Source organism: Argentina anserina, chromosome 3 (genome assembly GCF_933775445.1).
Source record: "Argentina anserina chromosome 3, drPotAnse1.1, whole genome shotgun sequence".
Classification (NCBI taxonomy): Eukaryota; Viridiplantae; Streptophyta; class Magnoliopsida; order Rosales; family Rosaceae; genus Argentina; species Argentina anserina.
This window is the reverse complement of record NC_065874.1, coordinates 13,791,513-13,812,454: the sequence shown is the minus strand read 5'-3', so window position 1 is coordinate 13,812,454 and position 20,942 is coordinate 13,791,513. Positions and strand designations below refer to the sequence as shown.

Below are 20,942 nucleotides of genomic sequence, written 5' to 3'. Positions count from 1 at the left end.
ATAAAATTATTTCATTCACGAAAAATATAGATGTGTGTGGAAAAACATATTTTAAAATAAAATTATTTTGTTAGAGATTTTTAATTCGATAGAGAATATATATATATATAGTAATTGTCGGTCATATATGATAATTGTCTACCAGTATTAATTTTCATGGAAAAATAATAATTTGTTACCTTACATGTCCCAAAAAATCTAATAAATTGACATAAAAATGTTGTTTTTCATCACTTGTATGGTAACTTTTTAAATAAATCTCGTAAAATAATTTTTGAATAAATGTAATAAGGTAACTGAATCGTCTGGATTTTAATTTGTATTTACAAAATATGGTATCCGAATTATGTCCATGAAAATATTTCTTAATTTAAAATCATAATGAATATATATTAAATAAGGATATGATTGTCATTTTTGTTTAAAAATGAAATTTTATGACTATTTTGATTACTGATATAGCAAGGTTATGTGGCATGTCACATACGATTGTGGCGCCATAATATGCCACCATATTACGGCATGCATATGAAAGTTAGAGAAACTATAATGAGTATATGTACGTGCATCCACTATAGCTAGGAAGGTTACGATTACTAGCTTAGTGGATTTCGACAGTGACATGAAACAACATAGTACGTGCATGGTGACTTTATGCATATGTACTTGCATATGCAGTACTATTTATATTGAAATAATTGATCGAGTTAATTAAGAACAATATAAGCAAGAACTGAACCCCATCTGGCCATCTCTCTATCGATCGATAAAATGGATCAGAAATTTCTTATCATCACCATACTTTTCTGCTCATGTTCCACCACCATCTCTAACTCGGCTACTTTTAGGTACACAAGCTTGAAGGTTAATGAGCTTCCCACATAAATCGATTGGGTAAAAAAGAGGGACTTGTTACACCTGTTATGGATCAATTAGTGTGTGGTAAGAAGCAGGAAATAATATTTGGTTTAATTAACTTCGTTCATCATTTTCTGTTAGCTAGCTTTAATAACAAATCATCATCCTAGCTAAAAGCTAGCTACTGCATGCTCTTAAGTTCGCATGCATCTCACTCCCTCGTATATATCATTTTATGTACATTCTTTATTCTTTAATTACATGCATACCATTATAATGTGTAGGTAGTTGCTGGGCGTTTGCAGCAGTAGCTGCTGTTGAAGGAAATGCTCAAAGGGCGACTGGCGAATTGAGAGAATTGTCCGAGCAACAAGTGTTGGATTGCAGTAGGCACTTTGGTACCGAGGGCTGCAATGGAAGCAATCACAGATTTAAGGCCTTTGACTACACCAAAGAACACGGACTTGCTTACAGTGACAAGTACTATCCATACACAGGCACGGACAAGCAAGCATGTGACACCACCGCCGGCAGTTATCCGGCAGCTACAATAACTGGCTACGAATGGGTTCCGAATAACGAAATGGATCTGATGAAAGCTGTGACGAACCAACCAGTCAGTGCCTCAGTCTACACAAGTGACGAATTTACTGATTTCTCAGGTGGCTATATATTTGAAGACGAAGACGATGAGTGTCATCATGCAGGTGCGGATGAGAAAAGGACTCATGCTATCACTATAGTTGGGTATGTTAAACAGTGACAAGGGGTCTATGGATTAACTGTACCGATATTGTCTCAACTTAGACACCTCACAGGTGTTGGGTTTTTAAACACAAAAAGCCTCGGTACAATTGGTTATTATTCACCCACTTATAATCTCTATTTTATTTGCCAATTCTTAGATGTGGGATCTCTCATCTCCAACACGTCATCTCACGTGCAACCTAATTTTTAGGTCTGCACGAGTGCACGTGACAGATTAACATCACACACACTGGAACGAAATAAACCAAGGTCCAGTAACTAACGACACTTGGTGATCATCCAATCAGAAAACCCTCTGATGGCATGATAATGACACCCATCATGGGCCCATGACAAAGTGGCACTCAACTCGAGCCCGCAACAGATTGGAGGCGCGACTAGAGAGAGACCCGCTCTGATACTATGTTAAACAGCGACAAGCGTGGCCCATGAACCAACTGTACCGATATTGTCTCAACTTAGCCACCTCACAGGTGTTGGGTTTTAATCACAAAAAACCTTGGTACAATTGTTTATTATTCACCCACTTATAATTTCTATTTTATTTGTCACTTCTTAGATGTGAGATCTCTCCTCTCCAACAGGGTACGGAACCGAAAACGGAATAGACTACTGGAAGATCAAGAATTCAAGGGGTGAGGGGTGGGGTGATAAGGGGTACATGAAAATCCGGAGGAATGTTCCCACCAGGCCGGAAGGGGTTTGCGGCATTGCCATGGCCGGTATATTTCCGACTGATGATATAATTTAGGTCAGACCCCGGCCACAAAGGCTAGGATATATAATTACAGGTTGTATAATTTAAATCATATGATTGATGCTTCTTTAGTGATTTTTCTATGAAAAGAGTACCCCAAAAGTATGGATGTGGTATAGAAAGCTAGGAATAACGCCCCCAGCCGGGGGGTGATTGAATTAGTGATGATAATGGACTGATGTTGTAAGTTACAAACACAGCACAAAGATACCTGCTCTGTGGAAAATAATTAACTAGTACCAGAAGATCGTATGTGTATATTATACCCCGGCCCGAAAGATATAATTACAAGAAGTATAATTTAAATCATACGATGATTGACATCTATGAAAGATTATGACCATGGTATAGAAAATAAAAAAGTAAATGTCCAAAAGTTATTTCTAGGCAGATTATGACCACCGTGCCATGATTGACATCTTGTAACTCCATGGCCAGATCGAGGCAAGCCATGAAGACAAACCTGGAGCCTTATTTTCGGGCTGAACAACATATCCTAAAGCTAACATTACCACATGGAATTTGGATCAACATCTTAATTTCACATTAATCTTCTTCATTTGAGTCATCTTTCGGGAATGATATGTGAGATATAACATACATTTCATAGAGTACTACCTGCATACATGTTTATATGCTCCGAGTAGTGTCAATTGGAAGATGTAGGATTCTTTTGTTTTTTGTACGAACTGATTCTCACTATTACATTATACGATACTAAACTAGTATCCCATTAATGTAGAATTCTTATGTAGTTATCAACTACAAAATACAAATGAACAAACAACATATTGTTTTGAATTGCTTACAAATGAATTACATTCTTGAGAATTGCTAAGACTAGAATAAACCCATTATTTAATAATCGATTGAGTGGCATTATAAAACGAAATCTGTAAGCTCACTGTCCAAAGAGGAGAAAATGACCCTAGATGGGAAAGACCAGAAATAGGAGAGGTTAATCTGGAAAATTACACATGGTAAAAAAACTGTGTTTTGGTAAAAGATTCCCGCTCCTAGAAAACTCTTCTTTAAATTTTTGAAATCCAAGCCGGCGATCTCTCTCTCGCTTCTCCTTTTATAAGTTTGAGATATCCCCCAAACGCTCCTTTGCATTTTCAAATTTCAAACCCAGCCCCCCCCCCCTTCCCATTTCCCTCAAACCCTCCCTTTTTTATTCTCTCTCTCTCTCTCTCTCTCTCTCTAACGGTCCTCTCTCATCCATGGCCGCCTCCGCCTCCGATCACTCTCCGGCCACCACCACCCGCCGCGACGCCTCCTACAGCCGCAAGCAGAAATCCCTAAGCCTCCTCTGCTCCAACTTCCTCGGCCTCTACAACCGCGACGACGGCGCCACAGTCCTGATCGGCCTCGACGACGCCGCCTCCCGCCTCGGCGTCGTCCGCCGCCGGATCTACGACATCGTCAACGTCCTCGAGAGCGTCGGCCTCCTCTCAAGAAATTCCAAGAACACCTACACCTGGAAGGGCTTCGCCGCCGTCCCCGACGCCCTGAAGGAGCTCCAACAAGAAGGCCTGGATCTGACTCCGGCGGACGAGAACAACAAGAGGGAGAAGTCGCTGGCGCTCCTGGCTCAGAATTTCGTCAAGCTATTCGTCTGCGCCGGATCGGAGTCGAAGTCGATCTCGCTGGATGAGGCGGCGAGGCTTCTGCTCGGAGTCGGAGATGCGCAGAATGTCTCGATGATGAGGACGAAGGTGAGGAGGATCTACGACATTGCGAATGTGCTGTCATCGGTGGATTTGATCGAGAAGACGCACACGGCGGACACAGGGAAGCCGGCGTACCGGTGGTTGGGGCTGAATGGGAGAAGAGAAGGCCTTGATTTGAATTTGGAGCCTCCGAATTCGGAGCAGGGGAGGAAGAGAAGCTTTGGTACTGATCTGACTAATGTGAGCTGTAAGAGGAGTAAGGCGGCCGAGAAGGCGAAGCGAGATGAAGGAGGAGAGGCTGAGAAGTGCTACCAGTTTGGTCCTTTCGCTCCGGCGACGGTTAGTAGGTCTGGTGTGGACATGAATAAGGTTTGCTGGGAGAGTTTGGGAGCTTATCGCCGGCCGCAGTATCACAACCAAGCGATGAAGGAGCTGTTTTCGCATTACGGGGAAGCGTGGAAGTTGTGGAACTCTCAGGTTGCCGAGAAGAATCCGATTCCGAGTTCTTGACGGTTACTTCAAGGTACATTGCCTTGGTTTTCGATTCTCTGATTGTTTTGTTGGCTCGACAAAGAAGAGATGGGTCACCTGTAATGAAGTGGCTGTCTTCCTCAGGGTACGTGCCGGCATATTGTCAGCTCATTCAATACTGCTTTTGGTTAACCTGATTGACAATACTGTGGTGTATTTCCTATACTTGTACTCTCAGCTTTCCTCATTTTGCAAGGAATACAATCTACTGCTTGTTTGCTAAAACTTGCAAAACTTGAAGTTAAAATATTGGTGAATTGAAGTTGGGTATGATATATTACTTCACGAACTCAAATCCTTACAAAATTGTTTGCTGAGTCTGGTACATATTATGGATAGAACCACAACCATGCTGATCTATCTCTTTATATACCAAAAAGAATGGCTAACCTATTCAATGGGATCATTTTAATCCCGAAACATTACAGGGGAAGGGATGTGTGACTATATCTGAGATTTTAATTGTGTCAATAAACTCTGCATACTCTGAAGTTTTTGCGTGAGTTGTTTTACAGTTGCAAGATGTTGCGTGGAAGATTCTGAACTACTGAGTTCGGTAAGAAGAACGGCACACATAACCTGTGAATCGGTAGCGACCTTCTCAAGTGAAGCTACAGTCATTTCTGATGTGGATGTACTTGTAACTGCGCCTTCATCTAGCAAATTTGATTGAGAGAGCCCAACACTGCAGATGCTACTACCCCTGCTGAGCTTCTCAGAGGAGAAGATCTTGTCGATGCCCTCACTACCTGCAAGTCATTTTCAATATTCATGAATGAAGATTGAACAAACCAAACTGAGCCCGAATTTTTTCCCAAAATAGAAATAACAACAAATTTTAAGCGGCACCCCAATCATACAAGCCATAAAATAAAACTTGAAGGATAAAGACTGGATTCCACAAATGAACTGAGCAAAGCGTGCAAGCAACGTGTATATGTAAAAAAAAATTATATCTGAATGGACAGAGGCATATGAATCTCTGGAAATTGGAAAACAGAAACGTACCAAGATTGGTCAGTTGATTCATAGCAGCCTGGCCAATAGTCTCCTCCAGCTTAAATAGCCGTAGAATTCCAGCCGTTATTCGACCCATTGAGTCAACTTCTGACTTGCACAGAACAACAAGATTTTGCAGCTCATCCTTTGATACAACCGCCTCAATCTGTGGAGAAAAACTTCTGCTTATCAGAACACTACCTTAAAAACAGAAGACAATTAAAACTAACTTGAAAATATCATTACCGGTTGCTCAACAGAGAATTTCACATTCTCTACAACCCATTCCATATCATGATCATCAATGTCATCCATTGTCACCAGGCGAATCTCAAGATTCACTCCAGCCGACTCCTTGATCCCATTCACATTTAAGACAGCAGGCTTATTATAGTTCTGGGCTTGTGGCTTCAAGATCTGCAATCCTTCCACACCAACCTGAAACCATTTCAAAATGTTAGAGAACCATTTGATACCTTTTTGGATCTTCTTTATATAAAGGCACGTAAGAAACTATCCACAGACAACTGCTTCTATCATTAGATCAATCATCAAATGCATGTATTGAACAATAGACATTCATATGTGTGTACTAGTCCTTGATAAAGAGAGGATGCAATGATGAAAACATAATAGGATGAAGTGGGGAAGAAATGTTTCTTTTAAATGATTTTTTTTCCTGAAATTAAAGATACTTTAGCTGGAGCAAGCAGGGGAACAAGCAATCCTTCAACAAGGGAGAGATATGCTTACCGTCACCAATTCTATAGGATATTTTGGTGTCCGGAATGACTCTTTAATGCCATTTATCATTTGTTTAGGACTGCTCTTTCCTTTTAAGTGCAGGTTATGGAAAGTTGTGTGCCAAGACCTCTCTTCTCTGCCCACACCCTCCTGATTATAGGAACTCCTTAACACTACCATTTCCTGTTCACCTTCAAGAGCAAATAACCAATTTTTCAATTCTATGGACACGTCCACATCATCTGGCAACTGCAAAGCCTTGCTCTCTTTCCCACGTCCTGAACTTCCATCTGAAAAAATATATAGAACATTAGGGCGATTGCAGTAAAATAATGATATATAAAAAAGAAGCACATAGAACACCATAACGACCTCTCTGAGTGTAACTAATTTAAATAAAATAACCCAAATCCAACTGCCACATACCCTCTTTAGAATCAACAAGGGGTGCTTTGAAAAGTTTTGAAAGTGGGCCTGCTTGTAAATTCTCCAACTCTTTAGAAAGCCTCTTCCCAGGACCACCATCAGCGTCAAGTATTCCGAATCGAAGCAGCAAGGATTCAGCATAGTTCATTCCGCCACCTAGGCGAATGCCAGAAATACAAGCCGACACATTCAAACTATGACACTCTACATCTTGTTCATTTAACGGAATTACATTTTCCACGCTTATGTCAAGAAATCGGTCGACAATAGCTCTTCCATTGGATGAATGATGGATTCGGTTATGTATCCAAAAGACAGGTCTTAGTTGAGGATACCCATTTCCACTCGCCAAAAGATCATGACCATTTTCAGTAAAATTTACAACTGTATCATTATCACTTGCCAAGTTCACCTCACTGTCTACGCAGTCCACCTCAACATTATCCCAGCGTATAATGGAGGAAACAGCCACTGCGCCACCAAGAGTTCTGTGAGTAACTCTTATAAAGAGATCATGCCCAATAAACTGAACCAGAGGCATTCCTTCTATATGCATGGAAGATGATTCCAGAAATCGTAGCTGGAGATCATTCACCACTAAACTAACTGCTGTATCATTGGGAACCTTGTCAATTAGCTTACCCTCAATCGAATTATTCCTAGTCTTTGGTCTAGTACTTTTTCCAATAAGAACTATCTTTTCACTAACTCTGCCAAAGTACGCATAAAGATCCAAAACAAAAAACAACTGTTCCACAGAAGTATTGGAAAGATAGTTTTCACACGCTACCCCTATCCTGACAATACCACCAGGGGGAGGAACATTTGTTAATGGGCTCCCATCAGAAGTGACCATAGCTACTTCTATGCAAGCATCTTTCAGCTCAATACATCTCCACAAGCCTGAGGTCCCACCAACAGATTTCTTAAGTCCATCTGACTCGGTGCATGTTTCTAGAGACAAACTAATGTGTGATGATCTAGTAGTCCATTTCTTCTGGCTAGCATCTACTGGTTGATCTTCCCAGAGACAAAAGCAAGCAGGATCCTTTTCCAAATTGAGTAACTTTAGTTTTAGTGAAGGTGACTCTGAGAAGAACAAGTTCTCAATATGAAGTCTTGCTCCAGAAAAGGAACTCTGGTTGATACTGCTCCTATTGTTCCCACGAGTATGCAAATTTTCCACGTCCAAAGGAACAGTAACATCTAATTCTTTGAGGACGAAAATCAAGGAATTTACTGAGAAATCTGGTAAAACAGCACCAGGATTGACAAGAATTCCATCTGCCAGGAAGGAAGAGATCCTCATACAGGACCCTTCCTGAAGATGAATCTGGGATGCACAAAGAAAAAGATTAAGAACAGCAAAAAAGAAGAGGTGAATAAAAGAGGGACATAAAATAAATGGCCGTTTGTACATATAAGGACTGTTAATTGGGAATGATTATTGCATACCATCAGGGGCTGGCAATTAATGACTGTTTGAGTAGCAAAAGCTGGAGGCTCAGGGGAGGGTTTGGTCTGAAGAGAATGAAGGCATAAAAGAGGGACACCCTCGATCAATTGCCACTGCTGAGCTCCCAAAGGATATATGGGAGGGCAGAACTCCTTACCTGTCCAATACACAGAATTTGACACACAAATTAAATCTCTTTTTGTTTACTTTTTTTCCAGAATATATAATGAATTTAGCCCCATACCAAAGTCGGGAACATGCACAGGTTTCTCAGAAATGGCATGCATTGATGGTTGCACCAAGGTGCAAGGAGGTCTTGAAAAGGTGTCCCTACATTTCAGCCACCAACATTAACTATGAGTCAGTCATCTGACTGATTAGAAATAGAAAGCATAGATGATTCTATCCTATTTTACAACTTAACGATTTTCTCGTATGAGACACCATCAACATGTATTGCTTCAATAACTAGGATTACAGAGTGCCAATATCACTATAGAGGAAAAATTTGAACTGTTACAGGTAAGCAACAGATGGACATTTCTTGACTAATTATGCCTTTAGCCATATAGATAGGATCAGCTAGTCAAGTTCTAGACACGCTTATAGTAAAATTCTTGTAACATTGGACTTCTGAAGAATGTGTAGAACCTGACAAGCTGATCTGTATGTGTATAACTTGTATAGCTGATCCTATTTGTACGTGTAAATCATCGTGCAAAAACACATGCATACTTTTATATAGTAAAACTCTAGAACATTGAACTCCTGAAGAATGGGCACCAGGAAAGTTTTACTAGCAGTCTAACCATCAAGTGTATAGAAGTGAACAAAGTTAACCTTAAAAAGAGTCCACCAATCATAACCTTAGACAAGTTGTTGTCAATCCCTCCATCAGAAACGCTTGTCTGCAAAAGTGGATGTTCTTAAATTCTTGGACTGATAAATGAGTAGAGAAACATGGCACAGCAGAAAGACTACAAGACATGGATCAACCTACAATCTGTAGGCTACCCAATGATATCTAATGGCTAAAAATGTGGTATTGAGTGTATGTAGAAAAACTATCTTCAGTAGGAGTATAAAAAAGTAAATTTCAATATCAAGCACATTCCAAATGCCAAACTAATTCAGATCAAAATCCAGACAAGTTAAAGAAGTGTGAAAGATACTGTAGTATACTCCTTGAAGTATCAGCACTCTGTAGATTGTGTCTGATAGGTATCATAATACTGAAATATGGTATGATAACCATTTTAACTTTTTAAGTCCCAGAACAGTACCCGTGAAAAGAAGAGTGATTGCATCAAAAGTTCAAGCTTGAATTCTGCAAGAAAAGTCGAAATTTTTTTAAATACTTTAAATAAATGACATTAGAAATACAAAAAATATAATCCGGAAAAGAAAGTAACATGCAACCCCGAAGAAAGTAAGAAACTAGCTACCAACAAACTTGACTTCCATAGTCCAGACCATTTTGCGTTAAATTTGGTTAATTAGGATGAATCCTCTTTTCTCCATGTAGCAGAAGTATTAAATTTCACGTACCAGTATCTTTAATGCAAAGAAATATGTGGTCCACAACAATTGAAACGATAGAACGACCTGCTGCTTCAGTTGACCGCTGAATATGCCATTACAAAAAGAGAGGCAAAGGAATTAAGATGGTCCACAAGCATGATAGTGGTAAATAATGAAGTAAAGAAAACTGCAGACCTTCTGAGTGTTCGAATCAACATCTCCTCGATTCAGACAGACGTATAATCCAGTCATAAAGCGAAGAAGTGCACGTAATCCTGTGTGGCATGATCATACATTAGCTGTGAGGCATCTGTACATTATATAATTTAAAACCAATGAGACGAGTCATCCACAATTTTTCGTTCATTACCTGGTTCACTTATTGCAGGACAGATGGCTTCTGTTATATGTAACTGAACCTCAAGCCCAAGTGGACTATTTAATTCAGTCCTTTGCACTGTGATCTGGTGAAAACCACCAAGTCAATAATGATACAGTAACATAAAAACCAAAAAACCACAAAGTTTAGATCTGCATTACATAAGCTTCTCCTGAAATTCCTTCTATGAAACGCTCCCCACCAAAGAAAGCTCGCTTTGCACCATCATCATCTCTCTGGTTTCCTCCCTTTTGAGTGCATGCTATATTAGCATCCGTGAACATATCAGGGTGAGGTAGGAGATCGATGGACAAAGATTCCCACTTGAGTTTCTGGTATGAAAAGAGTCTTATTACCATTTAATACAAAATTAAACTTGAAAAGTATAACAATTTTGGTAATAGAACAATGGAACATGCAACCATGAACAAGCAGGTTCATATATTTGATAAGCAATGCAATGGGAAATGCAAAGACAATAAGAGCCAGTGAGGGGAGGGGGGAAGGTACCCTGATCCCACCACATATAAGAGAAAATAAAAATAGAAGGAAATAGTAGTCGTAACACACAGAAGTAGAAACTTTACTTTGAAAACATAAATGAAGGCTTTGTTTGTAGAGAACTCCCGTGCTTCCTTGAGATTTACTACCTGTGACAAAGCATTTGTTCAAGTAAGCAGCTGAGCTTATAAAAGTAGTCAACTATGCACATAAACGATACTAGCATATGCACAAAAGCAATACATTACCTCCCAATTTTCATTAGTAGAATACAGCAAAAGGTTGTGTATAGTGATAGAAGCCAAAGGTGATGCCCTGGGAGAAAAGATTGACATAATGAGAGCAGGATGACATAAGCAGTTATTTACAAGTCCATGATCCAAAATAGGAAGAAATCCTATCTACTCTTTAGGAACCTGAACTCATAAATCCAAAAGTTTTCCTATCTAGATTATGCAAACATCATTGAATCCTTTACATAAATAACCCACTAAAAGCACCTCAATTTTTTAACATCCTCCTACTTTTTTTTCATCATATTCAATAATTTAAGTTGTGTTGTATCTGACTATATGCTCCTCCTTCTACAGTCCAAGGACTTTTAACTTCTATTATTTCACAAATCCTGAAATGATTGACTATATTACTAATATATTCCATGTCAAAAAAATATTAACTTAATCTGTTAATGAGTAAGAAGAAATTTATAGTAACAACAGGAGAATTTCTAAAATAGATGAAGGAGCCCACTGAAATTGAGCAGCTATAGTGCACAGCAGCAATATACAATCCCTTACTACTTACATACGGACAGTTTAGTTTAGTGACCATGGCCATTTATAGAATTACTAACTTCTTAATATATTCCAGGCTTCCAGCAAAAAGAACCATAAACAGAAAGACCATTAATGCATACAACAAAATAAAATCAGAAACTGACAGGTTCACAACAACTATAACTTCCAAAGTTATACAGCCTACAATAAGGTAGTAAAATCTTAAGAGACCAATATGGAGCAGACAGAACCAGGATGCTGCAAGAAGGGTATACAAAGTAGACAAACAGGTCTTCGGTATTACCAAGCTGCCCCTCCTTGGCGGCCACCCCCGCGAGTTTCAAGCATAAGATTAACTGTGTGAATCTCTATAGTCATTCCATCTGCAATCTGATTGTTTAAAAAGGTCAATTTCCTCTGGAAGCTCAAATACAAGAAGGAACAAAGGAAGAATGGCATGAGCAAAATGATTGAAAAAATACACTCAAGGCCTCACAAAAGCTACAACTATTTTAGAAGAAAGGGGCAAGGAAGACAGGGAAAAATAGGGTGCTAAATACTGGAATGAATATATCTAGCATGCCTTCTTAAGTACACTTCTCTGGAAGAATCCGACAGACTCCATTGTTTGGAATATAACACAGAAGTATAGTTCAACAGCTTCCTCACTGTTTATAGACTGTATAGAAACTCGTACCTATACAAATTTGACTTGAGTAACAAGCAATGATCAATATTTTGGCTCAACCTCACCATGTCCAATTTTTTAACCTAAAACTGTTACTCTACCTCTACCACCAGAAACATAGTATAAAAGGCACAAGTATATTACAACAAGCACACGAATATCTCCGTGTTCAAACATCAAAATGCAATTGAGCAATCCTGACCTTATCAGCAAATCCATAACCACTTCCTTTCCCAGTGCTAGCCGACGATGGCGAACTGCACGAAACAATCCCTCACTCAGTATCTACAATCATCTCCCAAACAATCTCAATTACAAACACAAATCGAAACTACCTCGTCGGACTGCTACACGCATCCAACTCCGACTTCTCCTCCAGCACCAAATCCAGCTTATCAATCTGCACCACTATCGGCTCCACTTGTACATTGCTCACTGATGGAAGCTATCAAATCACACCAAACAAATACACCTCATTCATTTCCATCTCAACTTTCACTAAGCTTACACTAACATCTAATCGAAAATCGAATCAATAAACAAACGAATGCAGGATCAAGACTCACTAACCACAATCTCCAGCTTCCCGACTCTGGCGGTGGTGACGTGTATCGCCGGCGGCAATCCCATGCTGGAGTGCAAAGCATCGCCGTCCATATCTGTCATCAAAAACCACAAACGAATCAGAATTCCTTCCATTAACAAATCAAAGCTGAATCTAAAGTATAGAGGCAGCGGCGAATTGACCTAAATTGGAGAGCTGCACAGTGCGGCCCTGCAGCTTGAACTGGTCTCTGGAGAAGGATTTGAGCCAGTACTTGAGAGTGTACTCCAGCGCGCGGGCCAGAATGGACTCCATTGCCGGAAACGAGGCTTCGATGATCCGATTAAAGCTGCGGTGGCGTTCGGATCTAGGCAGCGATCGGGTTCGGATCGGGCATTTGGGGTTCGAGGAATTCTTCTTCTTCTTCTTTTTTGCTTTGCTTTTGGTTTTAGTGGTTTTTATTACTTTTTGTTTTTCAGGTGGGAATGTGGAGAGGTGAAAGAGGCGGGTGGAGAGGGGGAGAGGCACGTGACCGTGATTGAGGGGCACGTGACGGGGTGGGATTTAATGGGAGGTTGGATCTTGGGATTTGTGCTGCTGTGTCAGAATCCGGCAGAGACATGGCAGTCGGTACAGTAGAATTGTCGGCATGCCGATTCCGCTTTTACTGGCATCACAATTGTTTTACCTTTTACCTTAGAGTAAAATTATATTTTACCGCAGGCTTCTATAACTTATCTGAGTACCTGAGTAAGGGATAGTTTTGTATTACTGCGACTTAAAAAAAAAATACTTCTATTGTACTGTGAAAAAAATCAGTTTTGAATTAAAATAGGTTTGTGTTTGGTTAATATTACTTTTCAAGTGTTGTCAATAAATAAATTGTTTGGTAATTTCTAAACAAAATTGTTGTAGATATGGTCAACGATAAAAACAGACATGATTGTTATGAGAGAATTAATATTCTACCATTTTGTGTGTCTTAGCCTTAATAGGTTTCCTGTTAGATATAGATTAACATCTCTATAATAGATTAGGACTATGAATTCTACGGGATTGTGGTTTTGTAATGCTTATATATAGGCCCCTATATCATTCAATAAAGACACAATTATTTTATTCTACATCACGTTATCATGCATTTTGTTCTAAAACCCTGAACTTTTAGAGCCCTAAAAATCCTATTTTTCCCCCGTCGACCGCCCTTGTCTCCGGCCTCCAGTACCCTTCCCGTCGGCGCTCCTCATCGGCGATAGCCTATGCCGCTCCCCGCAGCTCCTGCCCGCCACCGCTACATACCCCCTGCAGCACCTCTCTACAACCCTTCCTCACAGTCCCTGCTGCCCCTACACGCAACCCCGTAGGGTTTCCTCCGCATTCGCCCCGAAAAATCATCTTTTTGCCCCGCAAGACCCCGCATCAAAGCATTTAAGATTGCTCATCCAGCACATTCACGCAAGCAACATGAACTTAACAAGCAAAGTCTTCGCTCAAGAAAAGCTACTCCCATCTTCTCCACACTTTCAAAAGTAATTTTTACATTACCATTCCTGCTTTTGAACGTTTAGATATATTATATCAGGCGCTATTGGCTTTCTTCATGTCTCTTTTCCGGCATTTCTTATAACGCCAATGAGACCAAAGAGGATATGATTACTTTTTTGGTCGATGTTTTTCGTGTGACCGTCCTGGGGGAGTCACGATTGTTTTAAAAAGGGAAGTTAATCGATTTTCGTGTGGTCGCCTGAGTGCACCGCTGTTTTAAGTATGATCATGAGTATCGCCGTTTGCATCGATTTTTCTTGTGACCATAAACGTCACCCCTTCTAATTCCTATCTTGAATCTTATCATTTCCGTATTCCTTTTTGTAGGTGTCATCGCCATCTCAACCGGAATTCGGCCATCTTGATCTAGAAGGCAAGGAATACCACCGCTGGGTTTCCGACATGGAGTTCGCTTTCGAGAGCCGAGGGATCCAAGGCATATTTGCCGACCCTCCTGCTAATTTCCCACCTATGGCTAAGACTCAAGCTCTCATCTTCATGAGACGTCACATCCATGCAACTTTCAAACTTGAACGTAAAAGATCCTAAAGAACTGTGGGACAAACTATGCTTGCGGTACAACAACGTTCATGATAAACTTCTCCCTTAATTGACCGTTAGTTAGGATAACATCCGTCTATTGGACTATAAGAGAGTGGATGACTTCAATCAGGATATGTTATGCCTGCAATCTAATCTTGGCACCGTTGGTGTCATCAAGACCGATCTAGATCTTCTCAATAAGACATTGAACACGTTTCCAATCAACTATGAGGTTCAAGCTCATACGTACCGTACTCATGTAGACGACGGGAAGATCCGGTCTTTCGCCGATTTAATGGCGCTTTTGGCAAAGAAGGAGTGGCATTCTGAGATCCTCCTCAACAATAACAATAGACATGTTAGCACTGAAAATATTTCTACGCCACAGTCTAACTATGGAAATCTCCTAAGAAAATAAATCAATCAAGGAACGCTCCATACCAGCACCAAAACAACAACTCTCATGGTGCGAGACAACATGGTTGTTCTCGGCTCAAGTCCAATACTTGGACTCGAGATGGTGGCGGCGCCACACCCTCCGGGAGAAGCCGTCCCCGTCCCAAACCTCAAGGAGGCCGTGTGCTTCCTCATGCCTCCGCTTCTTGTAATGGCAAGTCTTCATGCTTCAAATGTGGCTCCTTCAAGCACTTTAATCGCGGTTGTCGCACTAGCAAAGAGACGATCAAGGCATACTCCACCTACAAGAAGTTTCTACAAGCCGAATCGAATCATCTGGATGAGGGCCTTGAGATCGAGACTCACCACATCTCCATGAAACCCGAGCCCCTTGCTTCCAAGGCTAATCCTCCGACCATTACCATAGATACTCCCTTTGATTAGTCGTTTTTAGCTTCTTCTACCTTTATGATTTCAAGTATTGTTATGGCCGACCGCCATTGTTATTTTCATTGATTTTGTAATAGTCTTTTGATTTTGGAATTAGAAGTTCATGTGTGATGTATTAAAGATTGACATTCAATAAAATTTCTCAGTTTCTTGTTTACAAGTCGATCTTTTTGAGAATTTTATTTACCTTACACTTAGCATGATGATCAAAGTGTGCAACTCACGTGGTTTTTAAATTGGACGCTTTTGGGTTATATGGGACCATAATAGCACTACATTGTGAATTTGGAACTTAAAATTTAGAAAACTGACCTCAAAACGTCAAAATTGATGTCATTTTGGCCTTAGGTCGTGCACAGTTACTGTTCCAGCGTTTCCGAAACGTTTTTCGGTGTTTTGGCAGCCTTTCGGCCACTTGCCGGCATTTCTGGCGCCACCATCCAGTTCTTGCTGGCGTCCCCTGTCAGATCTGCAGCTCCAGCCACCGGTTTCCGGCGAGTTTTCTGACGATTTTTTCATCATTTCTCATCATTTTTCCGGCATATTTCCAGCAGTTCTTGCTGCCACATTTTTCCAGTCCAAACTTCACCCTATTTTGAGTTCTTTTGACATGGTTTTTCAGTTAATTTTTCAGTTTTCTCCAAGTCTGTTTTATGCACTCTCCGGCACTCTTTATGTGTGTTTTTACACTGCTTTTGGATTGTTTCTACTACCCTAGTTTACTGTTTGGTATTTCACTGCTTCAATACCATGTTTTCCCAACTCTTTAGTTGACGAATGTAGTATTATTGCCATGTAATACATTCAATAGGATCACACTTTGTTCCGATTCTCTTTCTTACAATATTCTATGGTGTATTTTACAGAAGTGTTCTCATGTTGCTGACTCTCTTAATTTTCATTTTGTAAATGTCTCACGGCGAAATCGAATGTCTAGCTGATTGCGGAACCACCTACACTGTTCTACGGTACAGGCAGGTTTTCACGGATCTACTGTTTTCGACTTCTTCGATGACTACAATGATTGGCTCGAAATCCATCATTCATGGAAGAGACACCGCTTCTTTTATGTTGCCTAATTGTACGACTCTCAGCGCCATTGACGCTCTTTATGCGCCGAAGTCTCCCCGCACCTTGGTGAGTTTTAAGGACATACATCCCAATGGTTTTCACCTCGATACTTATGTTGAGAATGTAGAGGAATATCTTTGTGTTACCTCTGAGAAAGCAGGCCAGCGCCGCATCTTAGAGAAGATGAAGAGTCTTGGGAATGGTTTGTATCTTACTTTCATTCGAATCTTTGAATCATATGCAGTCGAACACAACTTTTGTGATTCAGACTCTTATAGGCTTTGGCATACCCGTCTCGGGCACCCTAGACGTGATATGATGATTAGAATTCTTAAGAATTCACATGATCATCCAATTTCAAGTCCCGGAAGCGATTGGAGGATCACCTCACCCGTGCTTAACGGTGTGGCCTACCCTGCCCCTCTCGGAAGCTCCACGACATTTATGTCGTCAGTGGCAGCATCCCCTCCTTCACATGAGCTTGTGATGCCTCTTGTGCTTTATACTGCCTCCATGAGAATTTCTGATGCTCATCGCTCGTTTTGCAAAGCTTGTTCTCTTGCTAAATTTCAAGGAAGTCATTCTTTTGCTAAGGCTTCAACCGAGAACATTCTATTCTTATCACGTATCCTAGGTGACATTTGTGGACCTATTCAACCATAATGCAGACCTTTTAGATATTTTATGGTATTGGTTGATGCATCGACGCATTGGTCACACGTCGCTTTGCTATCCACAAGGAATGATGCATTTGCTAAATTATTAGCTGAGATCATCAAACTTTGGGCTCACCACCCTAGCCATCCTATCAAACTCATTCGTTTGGATAATGCTAGAGAATTCACCTCCAAAACTTTTGATGATTACAACATGTCTATTGGGATCGAAGTTGAACATTATGTTCCTCATGTTCACTCATGAAACTGTCTAGCAGAGGCTATCATCAAGTGTATTCAGCTTGTTGCTCGGGCAATGGTTATGGGTACTAACATGCTGGACTCTGCCTAAGGATATGCAGTGTTGCATGCAGCGACACTAATTTGTTTCAAACACGCGGCTAACCAAGTGTTTAGTGCATACCAGATAGTAACTGTTACGAACCCAATATTTAACACTTACGCATCTTTGGTTGCGCCGTCTATGTACCTATTATGCCTCTACTGCGTACTAAAATGGGTCCTCAGAGACGATTAGGTATCTATGTTGGCTATAATTCCCCAACTATTGTCCGCTACTTAGAACCAACCACCGAAGATCTTTTTTACTGCAAGATTTGCAGATTGTCACTTTGATAAGACATGATTCCCGTCGTTAGGGGGAGATGGGAATGTTATCATTCTGAATGAATGTCAGGAATTGACGTGGTGTGTCCCCATCATGTCTCATTGATCCCCGCACTACTCAAAGTGAGTTAGAAGTGCAACACATTATCGACCTCCAGAAAGTCACGGATTTGATGCTCGACGGCTTTGTAGATATTGCTAAAGTGACGAGATCAAACATACTTGCTGCAAATGTACCGGCACGGTTGGATGTCGCAAAATATGAGCGTGGAAGACAATCTCCTGGACCTAGCAATGTTGGCACCATTCCTGACAGTGGGATGGCAGCCGTACGCGGCGGCGTTGCCGGGGCCCCTTGTGGAAACGATGCCAAGATGGACCGACATGCAGAAGCTTCAACCTTGGCTCCTCAAAAGAAAAGGGGGAGACCAATAAACTCTAATGATTCAAAGCCTAAAAAGAGGCGAATGCCAAAGGCACAACGCGTCATCAACGATGAATTTCCATCGTATGAAGTCGTCTCTGATTACAGTTATGTCCATAAATTACCGTGGGACGCTATGGAACCTTGTTTGATGCCAGAGAACAATGAAATCTCAGTGAACTACACAAGTGAGTAATCGGTCCGAAACCGAGCCACTACATGCATTCATGACATTTTTGCTTATTTCGTCGCACATGAGATCATAGCTGAAGACGACGTTGAACCTCGCTCTGTAGCTGAATGCGAACGCATAGCAGATTGGCTGAAGTGGAAGGAAGCAATACAGGCAGAACTTGACTCATTAGCGAAGAAAGAAGTTTTCAGAAATGTTGAATTGACTCCAAGAGATGTCAAAGCAATTGGACATAAATGGGTCTTCGTTCATAAGCCTAATGAGATGAACGAGATCGTGCGTTATAAGGCAAGACTCGTGGCGCAAGGTTTCTCACAACGACCTAGCATTGACTATGAAGAGACTTATTCTCCTGTTATGGACATCATTACCTTCCGCTACCTCATTAGTCTGGTAGTGTCTGAAAGACTAAACATGCAGCTTATGGATGTGGTCACAATTTATCTCTATGGGGATCTTGATGTAGAGATATACATGAAAACTCTTGAAGGACTACCTTTACCTCCACCAAGTGCCTCCAGACCATGGAGTGCTCATGCAGTCATGTAATGTCGTTCGTTGTACGGATTGAAGCAATCCGGAAGAATGTGGTACAATCAATTGCACAAGTACTTGAAAGAGAGAGGTTATAAGAATGATGAACTATGTCCATGCGTGTTCATACGAAAGACAAATTTTAGATTCGTCATCGTTGCGGTTTACGTTGATGACATGTATATAATTGGTACTGTTGATGAGATTGATAAGACCGTGTCTCATTTAAAGTCGAAATTTGAGATGAACGACCTAAGGAGGATGAAATTCTATCTCGGCCTTGAGCTTGTGTATAGAGCCGACGATATCTTATTCCACCAGTTGAATTACACGCAGAAGATGTTTTGACGTTTCAATGTGGATCTATGCAGTTCATTGTCTACTCTCATGGTCGTCCGAAGTCTAGATATCAAGAAGGATCCATTTCACCATAAAGAGGATGATGAAGAAGTTCTTGGTCCTAAAGTTTCATACCTTAGTGCAATTGGGGCACTATTGTATCTTGCTCAATGGACTAGACCGGACATATCTTTCGCAGTGAACTTATTAGCTAGATTTACCTCCGCCCTTATGCTACGTCATTGGAATGGTATCAAGCATTTATTTTGGTACTTGAAAGATTCCCTTGACATGTGATTGTTCTATCTTTAGAATAGAGAAAACACAATGGCCGTGCCACCTCACACCGGTGTCGCAGGCAGCACCATCGTACGCGGAAGAGCCGCCGTAGGTAGCCACGGCATGGCAGAAGACCACAATATCGAGAGCAGAGTTCGGTCCCGACTTGCTCCTTCCCCCGATGCAAAGACTCCAAATAACTTGTTAGTTGGTTATGCCGACGCAGGGTACCTCTCTGACCCTCACAAGACTCATTCTCAAACCGGTTATGTGTTTACCATTGGGAATACGGCGATATCTTGGAGATCCATGAAGCAATCTCTTGTTGCTACTTCTTCGAATCACGTAGAGATCATTGATTTCCATTAAACAGTTAAAGAATGTATTTGCTATGGTCACTCGTTCGTCATATTCGTGATTCTTGTTGATTAGTCTTTACAACTGATCAACCTACGTGCATTTATGAAGATAATGTTGCTTGCATAAAGCAGACTAAGTTAGGTTTCATCATAGGAGACAACACCAAACATATTTCGCCGAAGTTCTTCTACAACGTTCAACGACATAAGTTCTTGAATGTTCAAATCAATCAAGTGAGTTCAGAATCCAATGTTGCGTATCTGTTCACTAAGTCTTTGCCTAAATCTACTTTTTGTGAAACATGTGAACAATATTGGCATGGGTCGTTTATCGGAACTTCAGAGTTTGGTAGACTTCAGGAGGAGTCTACATCACATATTAAGATCGTTTTGTAGTTGGTGCGTTGTGCTCTTTTTCCCTTCGATTAAGCTTTTGTTTTACCCAAGAGGTTTTTGTTTTGCTTGACATGGTGCTTACCAAGGCAACGTTATGCGCCATGCAACCTAGGCATGTGACACAAGTGGGAGTGTTCCGAGAGAATTACTATTCTACCATTGTGTGTGTCTTAGTCTTAATAGGTTTCATGTTAGAGATAAATTAGAATCTCTATAATAGATTATGACTCTGAATTCTACGAGATTGTGGTTTTGTAATGCCTATATATAGGCCCCCATAGCATTCAATAAAGACGTAGTTATTTCATCCTGCATCAATGATTTTATTTTGACATATTGAGAATGATTATAAATAAGAGTGTTATTTGAGAATTTATAGAAAAATATTAACATTTATTGAGCTTTGAGTAAAAGCACCTTATGAAGGTTGCTTCTAAAAGCTGTTGTAGGTGATTTATAAATTCTAAAAAAAACTGATTTGTCTAAAGTTACTAAACACTATGAATTCT

At 40.6% G+C, this 20,942-nt stretch overlaps 2 protein-coding genes and 1 pseudogene across 2 annotated transcripts; 2 read left to right on the top strand and 1 right to left on the bottom strand.

Moving 5' to 3' along the window:
- Positions 1-771: 771 nt before the first annotated feature.
- On the top strand, positions 772-2,377 carry LOC126787106 (zingipain-2-like; annotated as a pseudogene).
- Positions 2,378-3,603: 1,226 nt separating this feature from the next.
- LOC126786258 (E2F transcription factor-like E2FE) lies at positions 3,604-4,860 on the top strand. The gene has a single exon (XM_050512030.1). It carries the CDS (start codon positions 3,607-3,609, stop codon positions 4,564-4,566), a length of 960 nt encoding a protein of 319 aa, XP_050367987.1. The 5' UTR covers positions 3,604-3,606; the 3' UTR covers positions 4,567-4,860.
- Positions 4,861-4,865: 5 nt separating this feature from the next.
- Positions 4,866-13,067, bottom strand: LOC126786257 (uncharacterized). The gene is made up of 20 exons (XM_050512029.1): positions 12,825-13,067; positions 12,648-12,736; positions 12,413-12,522; positions 12,280-12,334; positions 11,694-11,779; positions 10,862-10,928; positions 10,700-10,762; positions 10,274-10,444; positions 10,104-10,197; positions 9,929-10,008; positions 9,761-9,836; positions 9,496-9,539; positions 9,053-9,120; positions 8,457-8,542; positions 8,212-8,369; positions 6,757-8,089; positions 6,340-6,620; positions 5,833-6,024; positions 5,596-5,752; positions 4,866-5,336 (listed from the first exon to the last, which is right to left on the bottom strand). Exons 1-20 carry the CDS (start codon positions 12,934-12,936, stop codon positions 5,032-5,034), a joined length of 3,627 nt encoding a protein of 1,208 aa, XP_050367986.1. The 5' UTR covers positions 12,937-13,067; the 3' UTR covers positions 4,866-5,031.
- Positions 13,068-20,942: the final 7,875 nt, after the last annotated feature.